General features: G+C 37.1%; 1 protein-coding gene across 3 annotated transcripts in view; it reads right to left on the bottom strand.

Annotated features, from left to right (window-relative positions):
• The window catches only part of LOC105499537 (CERK like autophagy regulator), a 130,188-nt gene that overhangs the window by 37,319 nt on the left and 77,251 nt on the right, over nucleotides 1–15,618 (bottom strand). For all 3 annotated transcript variants that reach the window (XM_011772134.3, XM_011772136.2, XM_011772135.3), the window contains exon 3: nucleotides 5,769–5,900. In XM_011772134.3, the coding sequence (XP_011770436.2) occupies nucleotides 5,769–5,900 (132 nt within the window). The remainder of the gene's footprint in view (nucleotides 1–5,768; nucleotides 5,901–15,618) is intronic.

Below are 15,618 nucleotides of genomic sequence, written 5' to 3' on the forward strand. Positions count from 1 at the left end.
GCCCTGGAATCAGTGACAGCCAGATTCAAATCATCCCCCTCCAAACAAACATAAGGAGAGGATTACCAGACAAATGTAATTTCAAAAAATGTAACCTAGCCTCTTCTTCAATCTATTTGCCTTTTCCTATGAGATTGCCAACCTGTGCTCTCTCTAAATAGGAGATGAGAAATCTTCACAGTTTACAGGTTTTTGGACACAGTTCTCACTGCTGGGAATGTCCCCCTCCCCTTTTCGGTGCAAATGTAACTTCAGGAACACAAGAGAAAGTCTTAAGGTTGATACTGAATGTTGATGAGAAAATCAGCTGAAATAAAATCAGGTGAGATTTGATTTGGACATAAATATTTCTTGGTTTGGTGATAAAATTCTAGTGCAGAATATGATACTGAAATGTCATTTCCTGTCCTGTAGGTACTTCAAACTTAATAAGCTCAAAAGAAAATCCATTATGTAAACCTTCAAATATATTCTCTCTCAAATATATTGTTCTTTTTGTGTTCCATCATCTACTCCAAGACAGGAAAATGACTTCTTTCTATATTGTCCCTTTCCTCCACTCTCCAGAACCACTCCATGACCAAGGACAGTTGTTTCTGTCTTTAAATTATGCCACAGCATTCCTCCATTTCTCCCAGCTAATTCCCTAGATCTGATCACTAAATATCTTTCATGTGTAGACAAGTTAAGTATCTGTAACTGGAAAATCTAAAATCCAAAACGCTTCAACATCTAAAACTTTTGGAGCACTGACATGACATTCAAAGTAAAGGCTCACTGGAGCATTTTCAATTTCAGATTTTCAAATTAGGGATGCTGAACTGGTTAAGTATAATGCAAATATTCCAAAAACTAAAAACATCCTAAATCTGAAACAGTTCTGGTCCCATGCCTTTCAGATAAGAGATACTCCACCTGTACTACAATAGCCTTTTATCCTATCTCCCTCAAACCTCTCCCCAACTCTAGCCAGAATAACCATTTTCAGACACATATTTAATTATATCACTTTTTTGTATATACTCCATTAATGAGTCTTCATTGTCCCCAGGTATAAAGTTCCAACTTCCTAACTCACATCTGAATGTTGGGAACAGGATTGGCCATATATACCCATAATTATTTAAGAGGTAATACAAAGAATCTTTTACACAGAATTATCTTTCTCTCTAGCTAGATATGATGCAAGAACATTTACTTTTCAGATTTTTCATTAAAATGCAGGTAAAATTGGAAGGAGTGATGTCTCAGGCTACTGGAATCTTTTGTGACACAGTTTCATTAGATGGCCTAGCTTTCTGCTGGTTGAGATTTAGAATGGCAAGAGGCATTTCCAAGAAATGGAAGGCTTCAAGTAGAGCCAAAAGCAGCCACAGAAACACTACAAAGAGACTTGTTAACAGTCATGTTAGAAGCATGATTTTAGGAGAAGGAAGAGGAAAATGATAACAAACACCACTTTCTTGACACCTCTGCCCAGGAGGTAAAATTATCTGGTGACTAGGCACTCCCAAGAGCCCTGAGTTGGCACAGATCAAGGTTTCCTTCAGATAAATGTCTTTGACTATGATAATGATAATGACCATGATAAAGTCTAACAGCTCTGTTAATGCAAAAAAGTAACTGAAGGCGATGAAAGTACCTATCATGAACAAGAGATGAGGGACAGACAGGGTATCTGTCTTCAAATATCTCAGTGACTCTTATACAATAGATGGGGCACATTGATTTCATATTACTACAAAAGATAACATTAACTCTAGTAGACAAAAATTACAAAGAGGCAAATGTCAGCTCACAAGTTCTCACTTTGTACAGTTTATGCCTAGCACGAAGGTACTTGGCCAACAGGAATGATGAATTTGCAATCTAACAAATGACCCTAGGCTGAATCTAGTGACCTTGGGCTGAATATTTTTGAAATATGAATATTTTGAAAGTATGAAATACTTTCATACTATGCGTACTATATGCATACTAAATGCATTATGCATACTAAAATGGTTTTATAAGCAAAGGATGAATTAGCCTGGAAGAAAGGGCAACTTTTTGTAAGTTAGCACAGAGGAAGTGCCTTTTCTAATCTGCCCAAAGGTACAGTAACTCTGAACATTCATAAATGACGAGTTAATGGGTGCAGCACACCAACACGGCACATGTATACATATGTAACAAACCTGTATGTTGTGCGCATGTACCCTAGAACATAAAGTATAATTTAAAAAAAAGAATATCAAACAGTACTGTCCAGTAACAACATACTCTGCCTCTAGTGTAGGTGGCCAAGCCAAAGTTGAGCGCCACACATCTGTGCTCCACCCACAAGGAAAAAATTGAACCATATGGCCTCAAAAGTTCTTATCAGTCTGATTTCTCTGCTGCCTTAACTTTTTCACTCTATTGTTCTATGCATTATCCTATGGATCTCTGATCCTCAAAATATCTCTCACACCTTTAATGGTACAATCTCTAAAACCTGCTTTGTTTTAGAAGCAAGAGAAATGATATCATATGCCAGCGAGGGCTTATAGTTCATACTCTTCTTTGATTTGTGTATGAATAGGTAATTGGGAAAAAATAATTCTTCCCAGGTTCTCCCAGAAGTTTTTCTGATGCCATTAGGTAAGATGCTACATTGGTGGTTGTAGCAGAGTGGGGATGCAACTTTAGCACAAGTATTTTGAAACATGCTGATCTATATTCAGAAGTAGTTAGGATTCTGGCACAACCCAAGCTGAAAGAAGTATATTTTTATTAATGTGGTAAGATCCATTTTTAAAATAAATTTATGAAAAAATTACAATACCTTATTGTGTATATATCTAGCTATAATTGTTCATATTATACTTCATATTTATATAGCACTATTTCCTAATGAACTCATCATATAGGGTTTATTTTGTAATTCCAATTCCATTTGGATTCACCCATGCACACAAGGATACATTACAACAATGTCCCACTGGACATGTAGAAGATATGTCCTCTTTCTGCTTTACTCTTCCATATGCTTTTTTTTTTCCAAATAAAATACAAATTCAATCTTACTATGACATAATTTTTGAAACTGAAACAGTATTATGACCATCTTTCTGTAGTATAATATACAAAGTTTCAAATATATTATTTCAACCACAAAAATAACACTGTAAGATAGGCAGAAAGACTAAAACTTTTCAAATATTCAGGTTTATTCAAGAAATATTTTTTCATAAATACTGAGCCAATATGCATACTAAAATGGTTTTATAAGTGAAGGATGTAATTTTATAAATTTGCCTGTAGGAGGAGTGTTAGGCAGCTAATAATTAGTCATTCGGCATAAATGTAAGTAAATTCTAAATTTGCTTTATGGAATATTCTATTGTTTTATTTTTAAATATGGTACTTAGTAATATTTACAAATTTAGAGAACAAAATTCTAGACATAATATTTTTGTCTCCAATACAAGAAAGAAGGAAAGCACATTTAGATGATTTCCTCTGCCTTAGTTCAGGCTTTGTATACCAGTTTTCTTGTCTCCAATCTCTTTTTCTCTTCCTTTTAAATTTTAATTCTGCTGGTGGAGTCATCTTGCCAAATCAGATTGCAACACTATGATAAAAAAAAATTTTACACCAACTGTGGATCAATACATGATGAGTAAACTGCTGAGTGCAACATTAGGATTCATTCATAACCTGGAATTACATCTCCTGTAGTATACATTGTTGAGAGCTTTCCTAGAAGTCATTTTGCCCTTTCTTATCCCTAACAGAATCCAGATTCAATTGAGGCATTTCAGCCATCAGGAAAAGGGGATCTGCCCTCAGCCCCTGGGAAGAGTCTTGATGGTTAAATAAATGATTATTCCAGATTGACTGCAGTAATACAGTATCTGTACCCAAACTGAAAAAAGGAAATTTTAATTCATCTTCAGGATTAAAGCATGTTGGGTCTCTCTCGCACACATATGCACACCTCTCCCCATCCCACTGGATATTAATAAGAAAGGATCAAATCCACTGGCAGCTATTTTATGATGATAGGATAAGATTTCAGATAATGTCAAAACTGAGGAAAGTAGAGCAAAGTTATGGCACAAACTCTCAAGACGTGTGGGTGTAACACACACAGACTCTCTCTCTCTCCCCCGCCCCACTTTTACAGTACATGCCTGTTAGCCTGATTTCCTTCCCTCATTTTTTGTCTCCCTCTTAAAAACTGCCTAGTTCAAATGCTTTTCTTGAACCTTCCGATCAAAATATCACCTCTGAGACATTAAAGTTATTTTATGTATACCCCAGCTATAATGATTTTAAGTATCTCTTTGAATCCCTAATAACATAGAAAGTCATCCAATTGCAAGTATGATATCTTATTGATCTTGCATCCTGCACAACGCTGAACACAGAGCAAGCATACAATGAGATTCCTGAAGTGAATGCTATATAGCAATATCCATGTCAAGCTTGCTTTGTAGTATTCACAAGTAAAAGCAACGACACAAAATAGTCATTTAGTATGCCAACATGTTTATTCAACTTTTAATTGTCTCACCCTAATACAAATCTCAAACTTTTCCTTCAGCCCATCTTTGGAAATCTTCAAAAGAAAGAAAACATAAATCTGAATTTTCTCTTTTACTTGTAAATCACCTCTAAATAAGCCAAAGGTCACAAACATGAAAGTTAATTTCTTCACTATAACTTTATTTTAATTCAAAAATTCCCCTTGAGTTTTCATGGTAGTTTCTCTTGAACCTCTATAACTGTAAGCACACTTCATGGGGGCTGAACTTCCTACAAAACTTGCTTTTTTTTTTTTTTTTTGGAACTTTCTTCTACCTCAATCCACCAAATCACTAGGTGTAGCCTTCAATGACATTATTTACGTCTTGAAACCTATCTCCTTTGTTTACACCTGAGTAAGGCCACATCACTGTGAATCCCTTCCTTAGGAATTTATAACTGGGACTAGGAAATTCCAATTGCACTCTGGGCTTGTCCCCTGAGTAGGCTTATTTTATAATATTTTTTATTAATTAAAATTTATTGCAAATTTCCACTGTTAGTGAAGCCACATAGAAATAAAGTTAGGAAAGTTGTGATTCTCCATAGCATCGACTCTTCTACTCAGTTCCCCACCATACAAAAATAAGTCTTAAAGAAATAAAGAAATGTGGCCACCAAATTCAAAAAATCAAAAAGGATATTACTAATCATGTAATAATTTTAGCATTAACAAGTTTCTATTTTCCTTGGCACAAACCTAAGTACACTTCTTAGTTTAGACAACAAATTTAAACTTCTAGCCTCTCTAAATTCATCTATTAATAAAACCAGCAGTTCAGTGCTTAGTTTTGACCTAACCAGCAGGGGTCAGAATCAGAACGAAAACAACCCGAGGAAGAATTCTATGGAATGACATCAACTATATAAACGAGCAAAAAATCAATTGCTTGCCTAACTGCAAAATTAACATGTAAATAGCAAACATCTCAATGAAGATGTAAACAAGTATACAGCTTCCTTTAGAATTATATCTAACAATTGTTTATGTCTGAAAAAAAAATCTGAAAAGTTCTAAATTCTAAAGAGAAAATATTAACATTCTAATAAAAATAATTAAATTGTAACCCTCAAGCTGGCTCCAGTAGGTTATGAAGACATAAAAATGCTGTAGATATTACAAGTAGTTTCCCAAGTTTGCATTAAGAACAAATTCGGGTTATCTTGCTTTTGTACATTTTTGTAAATGGTGAAATTATATTCTGAAAATTACTTACCTGTTACATCAGTTTTTATTCCTGCAAGCTTCAACAGAGGTTCAACCTTCTGATAATAAACCTGGGTAGCTTCTTTTTTGTGACTTTGGGGGTTAAGGAGTATTTTTAATGACTTCGGTCTGTTTGGAAAGCCTAAGAAGAAATTTTAAAGACAACGTTGTAAAGTCCTTGTCAGCATTTTTTTCTTTCCCTTTAAAATGACACACAAGTCTGTTAGAATGTGATATGCATTTAAATAGTATTTGCTATTTTTATTTGAAATTATTGCAAGAGAATTCTGAATATAACTTTATTTTAAAACACTTACATTTTTCCTAGCTGTGAAATAGGTATATCCCTCTTAAAATAAATCATGAGTTAGAACAATACATTTATTTTATGAAGATGCAAAAAAGAGAGGCAACTTTGTGAATATTAGGCAGTGCATATGTGTATTTACCAAACCACAATATATCAAATGTTCTTTTAGCATTTGTTTCTGGAAAAAAGCAATGGACTGTAACAAATAGAAGGGTACATTTCCTCTCCTTGGCTAAATGTGCTCATTATTGGAATTGGGCACCCCAGTGACCCCGGGGCTACCAACGCCTGACCTACTGATGAGTCCAGTGCAGAATAGAGGAAGCAGGGATGGGTCAGTGTCAGTACCAAGTGCAGTGCATGCTGGGAGTTAAAAAGAGGGTTTCGGTCAGAGTTCAAGCCTGAAAAGGGGCCGGGGAGAAAGAACTCTTTTGGGAATTGGGAAAGCAACGCCTCTCAGCAGGGATTCGATGACAGTGCTGCCTCACAGTTGGGGCTGAGATTTGATACTACAATTTTCTGGGCTTGCAAGATGCTTATCTCTTCGAACCCAGTTGGAGCAGGTGCAAAGCAAATTTTCTGTTGTTATGAAGGGGCAGGAGGGACTGAGGAGCTAAAAGAAAGCTGACAACCGTTTCTTTTACGGTAAGCTGCTCTCAGAGGGCCACGTTTAAAGATTAAAGAAGCAGTTATTAACATCTATTTTTAATAAAATCCATTACTAAAAAGACAAGTGAAAATTGTCCACTACAAGGAGTCAGTGTATCATACGTCAAGTAGAGAGAATATTTTACTTCTCATTATATTTGATACAATGAAATATTTCCACAGGACATACTGTTTTGATTTTAGGAAGACTTTTAGATGAGGAAGAGATAGGGTCATGATAAACTCCTTAAACATTCCTGGTGAAACTGCCTAGGGCCCTTTTTGGTAAGAAGCCTGCATCAGCCTCCAATCACCCAGGCTGGAAACCTCAAAACCATGCTCAATGCCTTCCTTTTTCCTTGCCACATTTGAATGGGTGCTCAGATTCATAAGATGGTAGCTACTTGCTTCCATGCCTTCTCCCACTGATGTCCTCTGACTTGGGGACCGTGCCCAGGCATGCTGGCTGTCCTCCCCTTCCACTGCATCCTTTGGCATCACAGCTCTGATAAGTGCTGCACAGTTCAAAGGCGGCTATGGCTCATTGCTGCCAAGAGCGAGCCCAAACCCCTTAAAATGACATTCAGAACCCTCCTGCTCCCAATCCCAATCACTCTCCTCTCCTTTCTCTGTCACATGTGTTAAAGAAACATTTACTGGGGAGGCTGAGGCAGGAGAATGGCGTAAACCCGGGAGGCGGAGCTTGCAGTGAGCTGAGATCCGGCCACTGCACTCCAGCCTGGGCGACAGAGCAAGACTCTGTCTCCAAAAAAAAAAAAAAAAGAAACATTTACTGAGCATTTGTGCTAAGTACTGGGTAGAAGGGCCAAGGGATTAAGATATGATTTGTACTTTAAAGGAGGAAGATGCATCCACAAATACAGACAGCACAAAACACAGAGGCATGTTAACAGAGAAGCACAAAGTACCACAAAGTACAACAGAGTGTGTCAGAGAGGGTGGTTAGTTCTTATTAGGGATCTGGAAAAGGCTTCAAGAGAAGTGAGTATCTGAGTGGGGCTTTTGGCTTGTGCTGTTTTCACCCCCTAAAATTTCCTCCCTCATTACCCCTTATCCCACCCTTTAGCAAAACAGCAGGGGTGAAAATTTTAGGCAATGAGAGCTGCCTGAGCAAATAAATGAAGTGAAATGCGGAGGGTTTTTATGTTCCATTTCAACTTCCTCATCAAGGTCCAGAATCATTGTATTATTGCCAAATTCCTAGTCTGCCGGACCTTCCTTTGTTCACACAGTTTTTCCTTTATGCTCTACCCCATCCCCACTTTTGTCAAAATTTTATGACTTTTCAAAGCTCACTTCAAACAACACTTCCTCAGTGAAGCTTTTCTTAATCAGCAACACAGTTCACCTCTCTGAAGTTTGTCTCAGAGTAAGGCTTCTCTGCTCACACTTTACTCTATGTTCCTCTATTACTGATCTTTATACTACTTACATGAGAGGACTCAGATGAAAGATCCAAACTGAGACAATACAAAACGGAATAATAACAGTAATAGATTATACAACAATTGAATTTTCAAAACACCCAACTTCATGAGTAATACTGACACTAAACAAACAAAAGATGAGAAGAGAACATTCTGTTCTATAGAATAATATTAGGGTAATTAATAAATATAGAAGAATTATAAAGAGAAAAATCACTATTTTCGGTCATCGCAATAATTATTGATTCAGGCAAGAATCACCAATGGGTGCTAAAGCCATCCAGTGACAGTCAGTTGGGGACAAAATATTTATATATTCTTAAACTCTGTCCCTCATCACTCTAATTATTAATACAAAGGGCAACATCTGTAATGGAGACTAAAGGCATGAAAATTAAATGCAATGTGTGATTCTGGATTGGGTTTTTAAAATGCCATAAAGGACAATATTGCTGTCCTTTAACCATGAAGGACTAAGCTTACTTTTAGCTTACTAAAAGTAACCTAGAGCTTACTTATATGAAACGCGACAGGAAAAGAAACTTGCTTAAAGACCAGAGGCCAAGTGTCAGGTTAAGTGTCCTGATTAAGTTTACTTTACCTAGTAAACTTATTGGAATGCCCGGCTTTACTTCTCAAGCAGGGGTAGTCCCAATAAGGACAGTGTTATCACACACACACACACACAAATTTAATTTATCTTCCTATATTCATTTATTTACAAATAACTGCATGTCTGCTCAGTACAAGGCAGAGTTCCAGAAACGGAGGCTCTGTCAGTGAACAAGAAAAGCTTCTGCCCTTGTGAAGCTTCCACTCTAATGGCACAAGACAGAAAGGAACAAGAGTATGTCACGTGGTAATGTAATACCTTCTAAAAATAAAAATGAAGATCACTAGTAGTGGGAGGGAGGGAGGGAGGGCAAAGGTGGACATGACTTCCTGGCCAGGGAAGGTCAGGTCACCCTAGAGCCTTGCAGGCATTTACAAGGACTTTGGCTTTCGTAGAGAAAGAGGTGACGCATGGTGAATTTCAATCAATGAAGCCATATGACCTTAGGTGTTTAAAGAAACACTCTGGCTGCTTTGTGGAAAGTAGATAAAGTAGGGCCAAGGGCCACCAAATAAGAACAATTGCAACACTCCAGGTGGGAAATGATTGTGCTTGGACTGGAATGACTGCAGTGGAGGTTAAAAGTTAGATTCTATAAGTATTTTGAAGGTATAGCTGACAGCATTTGTTGACTCTTTGGATACGGTATGTGAAAGAGAAGAGTTAAGGAATATTCAAATGTCTGGCTGGCAAGGGGAAAGTAAGGACTTAAAATGGGTTGAGAACTAATGAAAAATCAGAGACTCAAATTGTGGTCTCAGAGAAAATTGTCGGTAATGACAATAACAACATCTAAGGAACTGACATCTTCATCAGAATCACCTGAAGTGCTTCTTAAAACATAGATTCTGGGCTCCAGCCCCCAGAGTTTTGGGCTTAGTAGTCTGGGGTGTGGTCTGGGAATTCATATTTATAACAGGTTCCCAGGTGCTAATGATGTTTGCAAAGGGACCACATTTTGAGAACCAACATTCTAGAAATCATCCTCATTGAAGGGGAGGAGACCAAAAACTGAAAAAATAGTTAAAGAAACATAATATTTTAATAGGAGTAGTGTCAGAGAGAGTGAGAGTAAGATAGACTTTAAGTCTTCAAGGAGTAAAGAAAATGACTCAGTAGTCTGCACAGGACTGCAACTAGTAGTGCCAGCTAGAGGTATCTAATGGATTGAGCTTCAACGCTGAGAATTTTTAAGAGAGGAAAAAGGGATTATGGTCTTAAAATTTAAGTGAGATGGAAGGAAGACATTAAGACATTGACAATATCTCCAGGACCAGTGGTATGAAATGTATGGCAGAGAAACCAGTTACCACTTTAGAGGACTGCAAAAGTGGTAAAGCTGGGTCACTACTACAGCAAGAACATGGGGAAAATATTTAGAAAGGAGGTTGAAAATTAGGAGATTTTGCTAATAATGGACTATTCAATTCCAGAGGGTAGAGTGAAATGGTGTCTGGAGTTGAGGAGGGTTGGGGACAGTGTCAGGCTAGGGGATGTACAGAGACTTAGAGGCATGGGAGTCCAGGTGATGAAGGTTTTTAGGAAGTGACATGGGGTGGAAGAGGTAAGAATTGTTTGCAGCAGTTATGGTTGGAGAGTAAGGCAGTGGGGGGAAGGGGTCTTGCCCCAAGCACATAGAGCTCTAAGAACTTGTCTTCCCTCCAGCTAATGTCAAAGCTGGGAAAGGAGCAATGCTAACTGGAGCTGAAGGAGCTCCAAAGCCCCTTTCCCTTTCAGCAGTCCTGGAAGTCCTGGAATCTGAACTTACATCTGTCTGACATAGCCATACTTTTCACCAAGTGACCTCACTGCCAACATTCTACATTTGATAAACACACGCTTGACTGGTTTCTGTACAGGTAAATCATACATATGCTACAGAATTCAAAAATCGCCTTAAATAGCTAATTCACTGATATCTAGTTTCCCTCTTGCAAAACAATCACTGGTATCACTTTGAGAATCCTTCTAGAAATATTTATATATATATTTATATTTATACACATATTTAGATATATATTTATACATATATTTGTGTGTGTGTGTGTGTGTGTGTATATATATATATATATATATATATAGAGAGAGAGAGAGAGAGAGAGAGAGAGAGAGAGAGAGAGACAGAGAGAGAGATGAATGGTGTCTTGCTCTGTAACCCAAGCTGGGGTGCAGTGGCATGACCTTGGCTCACTACAACCTTTGCTTCCCAGGCTCCAGCAATCCTCTTGCCTCAGCCTCCCAAGTAGCTGGGACCACAGGCATGCACCACCAGGCCCAGCTAATTTTTATATTTTTTCTAGAGATGGGGTTTTGCCATATTGGCCAGGCTCATCCTGAACTCTTGGAACCAAGTGAACCACCCGCCTCAGCCTCCCAAAGTGCTGGGATTACAGGCATGAGTCACCATTTTTGGCCTCGTCTAGAAATATTATATGCATATACAAAAATGCATGTATATTCTACAGCTTTTCACATAGACAGCAGCTTCCCTACATGCTGTTCTGTATCTTGCTTTTTCCTTTTACCGTATTTTTATTTTTATTTTTTTGTTTGAGACGGAGTCTCGCTCTGTCACCCAGGCTGGAGTGCAGTGGCACTATCTCGGCTCACTGCAAGCTCTGCCTCCCGGGTTCATGCCATTCTCCTGCCTCAGCCTCCCGAGAAGCTGGGACTACAGGCGCCCGCCACCACGCCCGGCTTTTTTTTTTTTTTTTTTTTTTTTTGTATTTTTAGTAGAGACGGGGTTTCACCGTGTTAGCCAGGATGGTCTTGATCTCCTGACCTCGTGATCCGCCTGCCTAGGCCTCCCAAAGTGCTGGGATTACAGGTGTGAGCCACCGTGCCCGGCTTTACCGTATTTTTAAAGATGACTCCATATCACTACATAGAATACCATCTCACTCTATTTAAAACTGCCTCATATTCATCTGGATGAATTTACTTCAATTCTTTTGTATGGATGAGTCCTTGAGGATAAATATTTAGGTTGTTTCCAATCTTCCATTACTGCAAATAACAGTGCAATGAATGCTGTTCTCCAACTATTTGATGCAAAATGGACACACTTCTGGAAGTAGAATCATTGAATCAAAGAGTATATACTTTTAAGGTTTTATCATATATTGTTAAAATCACTCACTACAGAAACAACAGAGTTGCAACCAAAAGTGCACAATTGAGTAAATGGTCTCGAATCTTCACTCTGTCATTTACTGTGTGACTTTGAATTACTTGTCTAACATTTCTTCAAATTCCTCATGTGTAATACAGAAATAATAGTACTTTCTGGTTAAGTTAATTGTGATAACTAAATGTAAGGTGCTTAGAAAAGCACCCGGCACAAAGTATTCAGTAAATTTTTCTCTTATTACCACCAATTTACACCCTACAAGGAATTTAGATTGCCTGTTTTCTTACATCCTTATAAACATAAACCTACAGTATTTTCAAACTTTTTCATCTTTGACAAATGAAAAGTAAAATATTATATGTGACTCTAATTTCAATTTCCATTTCTCTTTTTATGAGGGAAGTTATAAAATTTTGCAAATGTTTAAGAGTTATTTTTCCATGAACTTTCTGTGTATGTCACTTGCCAATTCTTCATATTTTCTTTGTCATTAATGATGGCAATTCTTTATACAGTAAGAAAACTAGGCTTGTGTGTTATGGGTTACAAATGCTTCTCCTAGTTGTGTCATTTGCCTTTATAATTTATGGTGTTTTCTCCATACTGAAAGTTTTTGTTTATATGGACCTATATTTTAATTTATCAATCATTTCTTTTATGGCCTCCGGACTTCGTATCATATTTGAGTCCCCTTTTGAGACTTAAAAACTGCTTTTTTCTTCTAATACTTTTATGGTCTCAATTTTATATTTTTAATTGTATCTGAAGTTCATTTTGATAAAGGGTAAAAAGTTGGGATTTGACTTTCATTTTTTCCAGATGGCTATCTACCTATCCCAACATTATTCATTGGAAAATCCATCTTTCCCCACACATTTTAAAGCCACCTCTAGAGGTACTAAATTTTTTAATGTGTTTGGATCTCTTTCTGAACTGCCCATCTGAGATCCACTGATCTATTCATATGTCAGTACCATGTTTTAAATATTACAGTTTTATAATGACTTAATAGTCAATAAGACTGGTCTCTCCTTATTAAAGACTTTTTCACATCTATTTTTGCTTATTTTTACATATGATCTTTGAAATAAGTTTGTCTACATTAAAAACATTCTCCTGGTATTTCATTGAGATTACATTAAATATAAATTATCTTAAGACCAAATAATACTTTTGTGATGTTCAATCTTTCTGTATAGAAACATGGTATGTTTTTCCATGTAAATAATCTCCTGTGTCCCTCAGTACCATGTTAAATATTTTAAGATAAGTGGTGAACAATTCTAGGTTTATCTGCTTTTCTGTTGCTGCTGTCAACATGTTTTTTCCCCTAACTCATCTCCTAACTGGCTATAGACTGCGTATATCAAAACTATTGATGTCTATACCTAGCCCTTTCCTTAACTCCTTAATTGTAGGCTTTCCCTTTATTCTCTTGGATTTTCCAGGTTAATTATTTTATCTGAAAATAATAATCATTGAATTTCCCCTTTCCAATGTTCATACCATTCATTTTCTTCTGTATCTACTTACATTAGTCCCACCAGAAAAATATGACTAGTGCTCATAATAGAGGACATTCCTGCCAGTTCTAGAATAAGAAAACCTCAAATGTTTCTCCATGTAGGCTCTAAAATGTGATAAACATATTTATCATTTTGATAACCATATCCATCTATGATTTTATCAAGAGCTGTTTGACATTTATAAGTAACACTGATCTCTAGTTTTCCTTTTTGAACTTGCATTGTCAGAATTTGATATCAATTTCATGCAAGTTCTATAAATAAAATCTGGAATTTTCTTCTCTATCCTCTAAAATAGTTTAAATAGTATTGAAGTTTCCTGTTCCTTAAGGGTATAATAGACATCTCCATGAAAATATCAGTCTGGTAGTTTTTTAGAAGTACCAAAAAATTCCTGTTTCTTTGGTGCTAATTGATCTGTTTAGATTTCCTATGTCTTCTGGGTTCAGTTTGGCCATGTTCCCTTTCTTAGACAATGTACTCAGTCATTTTACCCTACTACAAGGAGGCAACCCAGGTTTCCTCCTTGTTTCTGTATATATAGTCTTCCTCCTAACAGTAGCAACACTATTTCTCCCAATAATCAAAATTAATCATTTTTTCCAGCATAGTATTTCATTTTTTTCATCTGTTATTTCAGTTATACAGTTCAGCAATGTGGCCAGGTTATTCTAAATGTCCAGTTCAATTGAACAACTACCATGTTCTTATGTGAAAGTATTGTTTCCTCACACTAAAACTTCTGTGTATCAGCAAAGTTCAAAGTTGCAGAGGCAAGATGAAAAAGTATTTTGAACAGGTGATTAGATGTGAAGTAAAAGATGACACTTCTACCTCCACTTCTTGATTCATAGACCCCTGTATTCTGTTTATGGAACTAAAAACTACTTTAACGTCACAAGGTTTTATCTTCCAGGTAGAATACAATACGTTACAACAGGAACATGGTAAGACAAATGAATCCTGTAGTTGTCAATCAATTGCCTCACTTATTTTGATGTGAATGAGTCTCTTAATCAAAAGCAATATTGTATAGGATGCCATGTTATTGAATAAGGCTTTTAATAAGGCCATAGATATTACTGCTGGCAGAAACATGAGGGGCAGGGAATGCAAATCCATACGTACAGTAAGCATTCATCGCAGTAGTGACAAACCACTGACCTTCCATAACAGAACAAATCCAATGTAATTAACCTGCCACCAGCTGGCTGGCTGGTTGCTCTGGGACATGGTGCCATATCCAGGGCTCAAGGTTGATCTGTTTGCAGGTAGAACACTTGGCAATAGTGGCAATTCAATCAACCTTGGTAAGCAGTAGTGCTTATTAAATCCTCTTATTTCTCCCATCCCTGCACCAGTGATACTTTAAGTGCCCACCACATAAGCCCTGGAGTTGCTTTGCAGTGATGCTGACTACTATCTGTAGGATGGGGCATCTTGCCATATATTTCTTCCTCTGAACAAAGTTTGTTGAACATTTACAAAAAAATATAAATCTCATTTCCTGTTCTTCTTCTGTGAAAGTATACTTTCCACCTCATACATCTTTGTCACCAATCTTTCTCCTCCAACTTGACTATTTCACCAAACTCTGAACCATTGTCCATACACTGATAAACATCAATCCCTTGGCCATCACACCTTGACAATTAGTATCAACTGATTAAAGTTCTGTCTACCAGAAAGACCTTCCCTACTCTTTGAGGTGGGGAATACCCTTAAGTAGGATTGTAATGATTTAGTAAGCTCATTTTTGTTGTATCAAGCAGAACCGTCTCTAAACTAGATTCCTTTTATTTCCTTCAGTGTGCTGGTCATAGAAAATGTTTCGTGAGACTGCATATGTGTGGTGAAGAGGAAAAAGCAACACAGCAACAGTTGTAGGCCATCAATATACTTAATGTACTACAGTCATATCCTCTTACCCTTTAGTAGTAGTATCTGTATAAAATGCCATTCTACCTAAAATAGCTAGAATATTTTATTTTATTCAACTGAAAAATTTTCTATATATATATATATTTTTTTTTTTTGAGATGGAGTCTCACTCTGTTGCCCAGGCTGAAGTGCAGTGGCTAGAGGGATCTTGGCTCAGTGGAACCTCTGCCTCCTGGGTTCAAGTGATTCTCCTACCTCAGCCTCCCAAGTACCTGGGATTACAGGCACATGCCACCACACCCAG

This window comes from Macaca nemestrina, chromosome 11 (assembly GCF_043159975.1).
Source record: "Macaca nemestrina isolate mMacNem1 chromosome 11, mMacNem.hap1, whole genome shotgun sequence".
Lineage (NCBI taxonomy): Eukaryota > Metazoa > Chordata > Mammalia > Primates > Cercopithecidae > Macaca > Macaca nemestrina.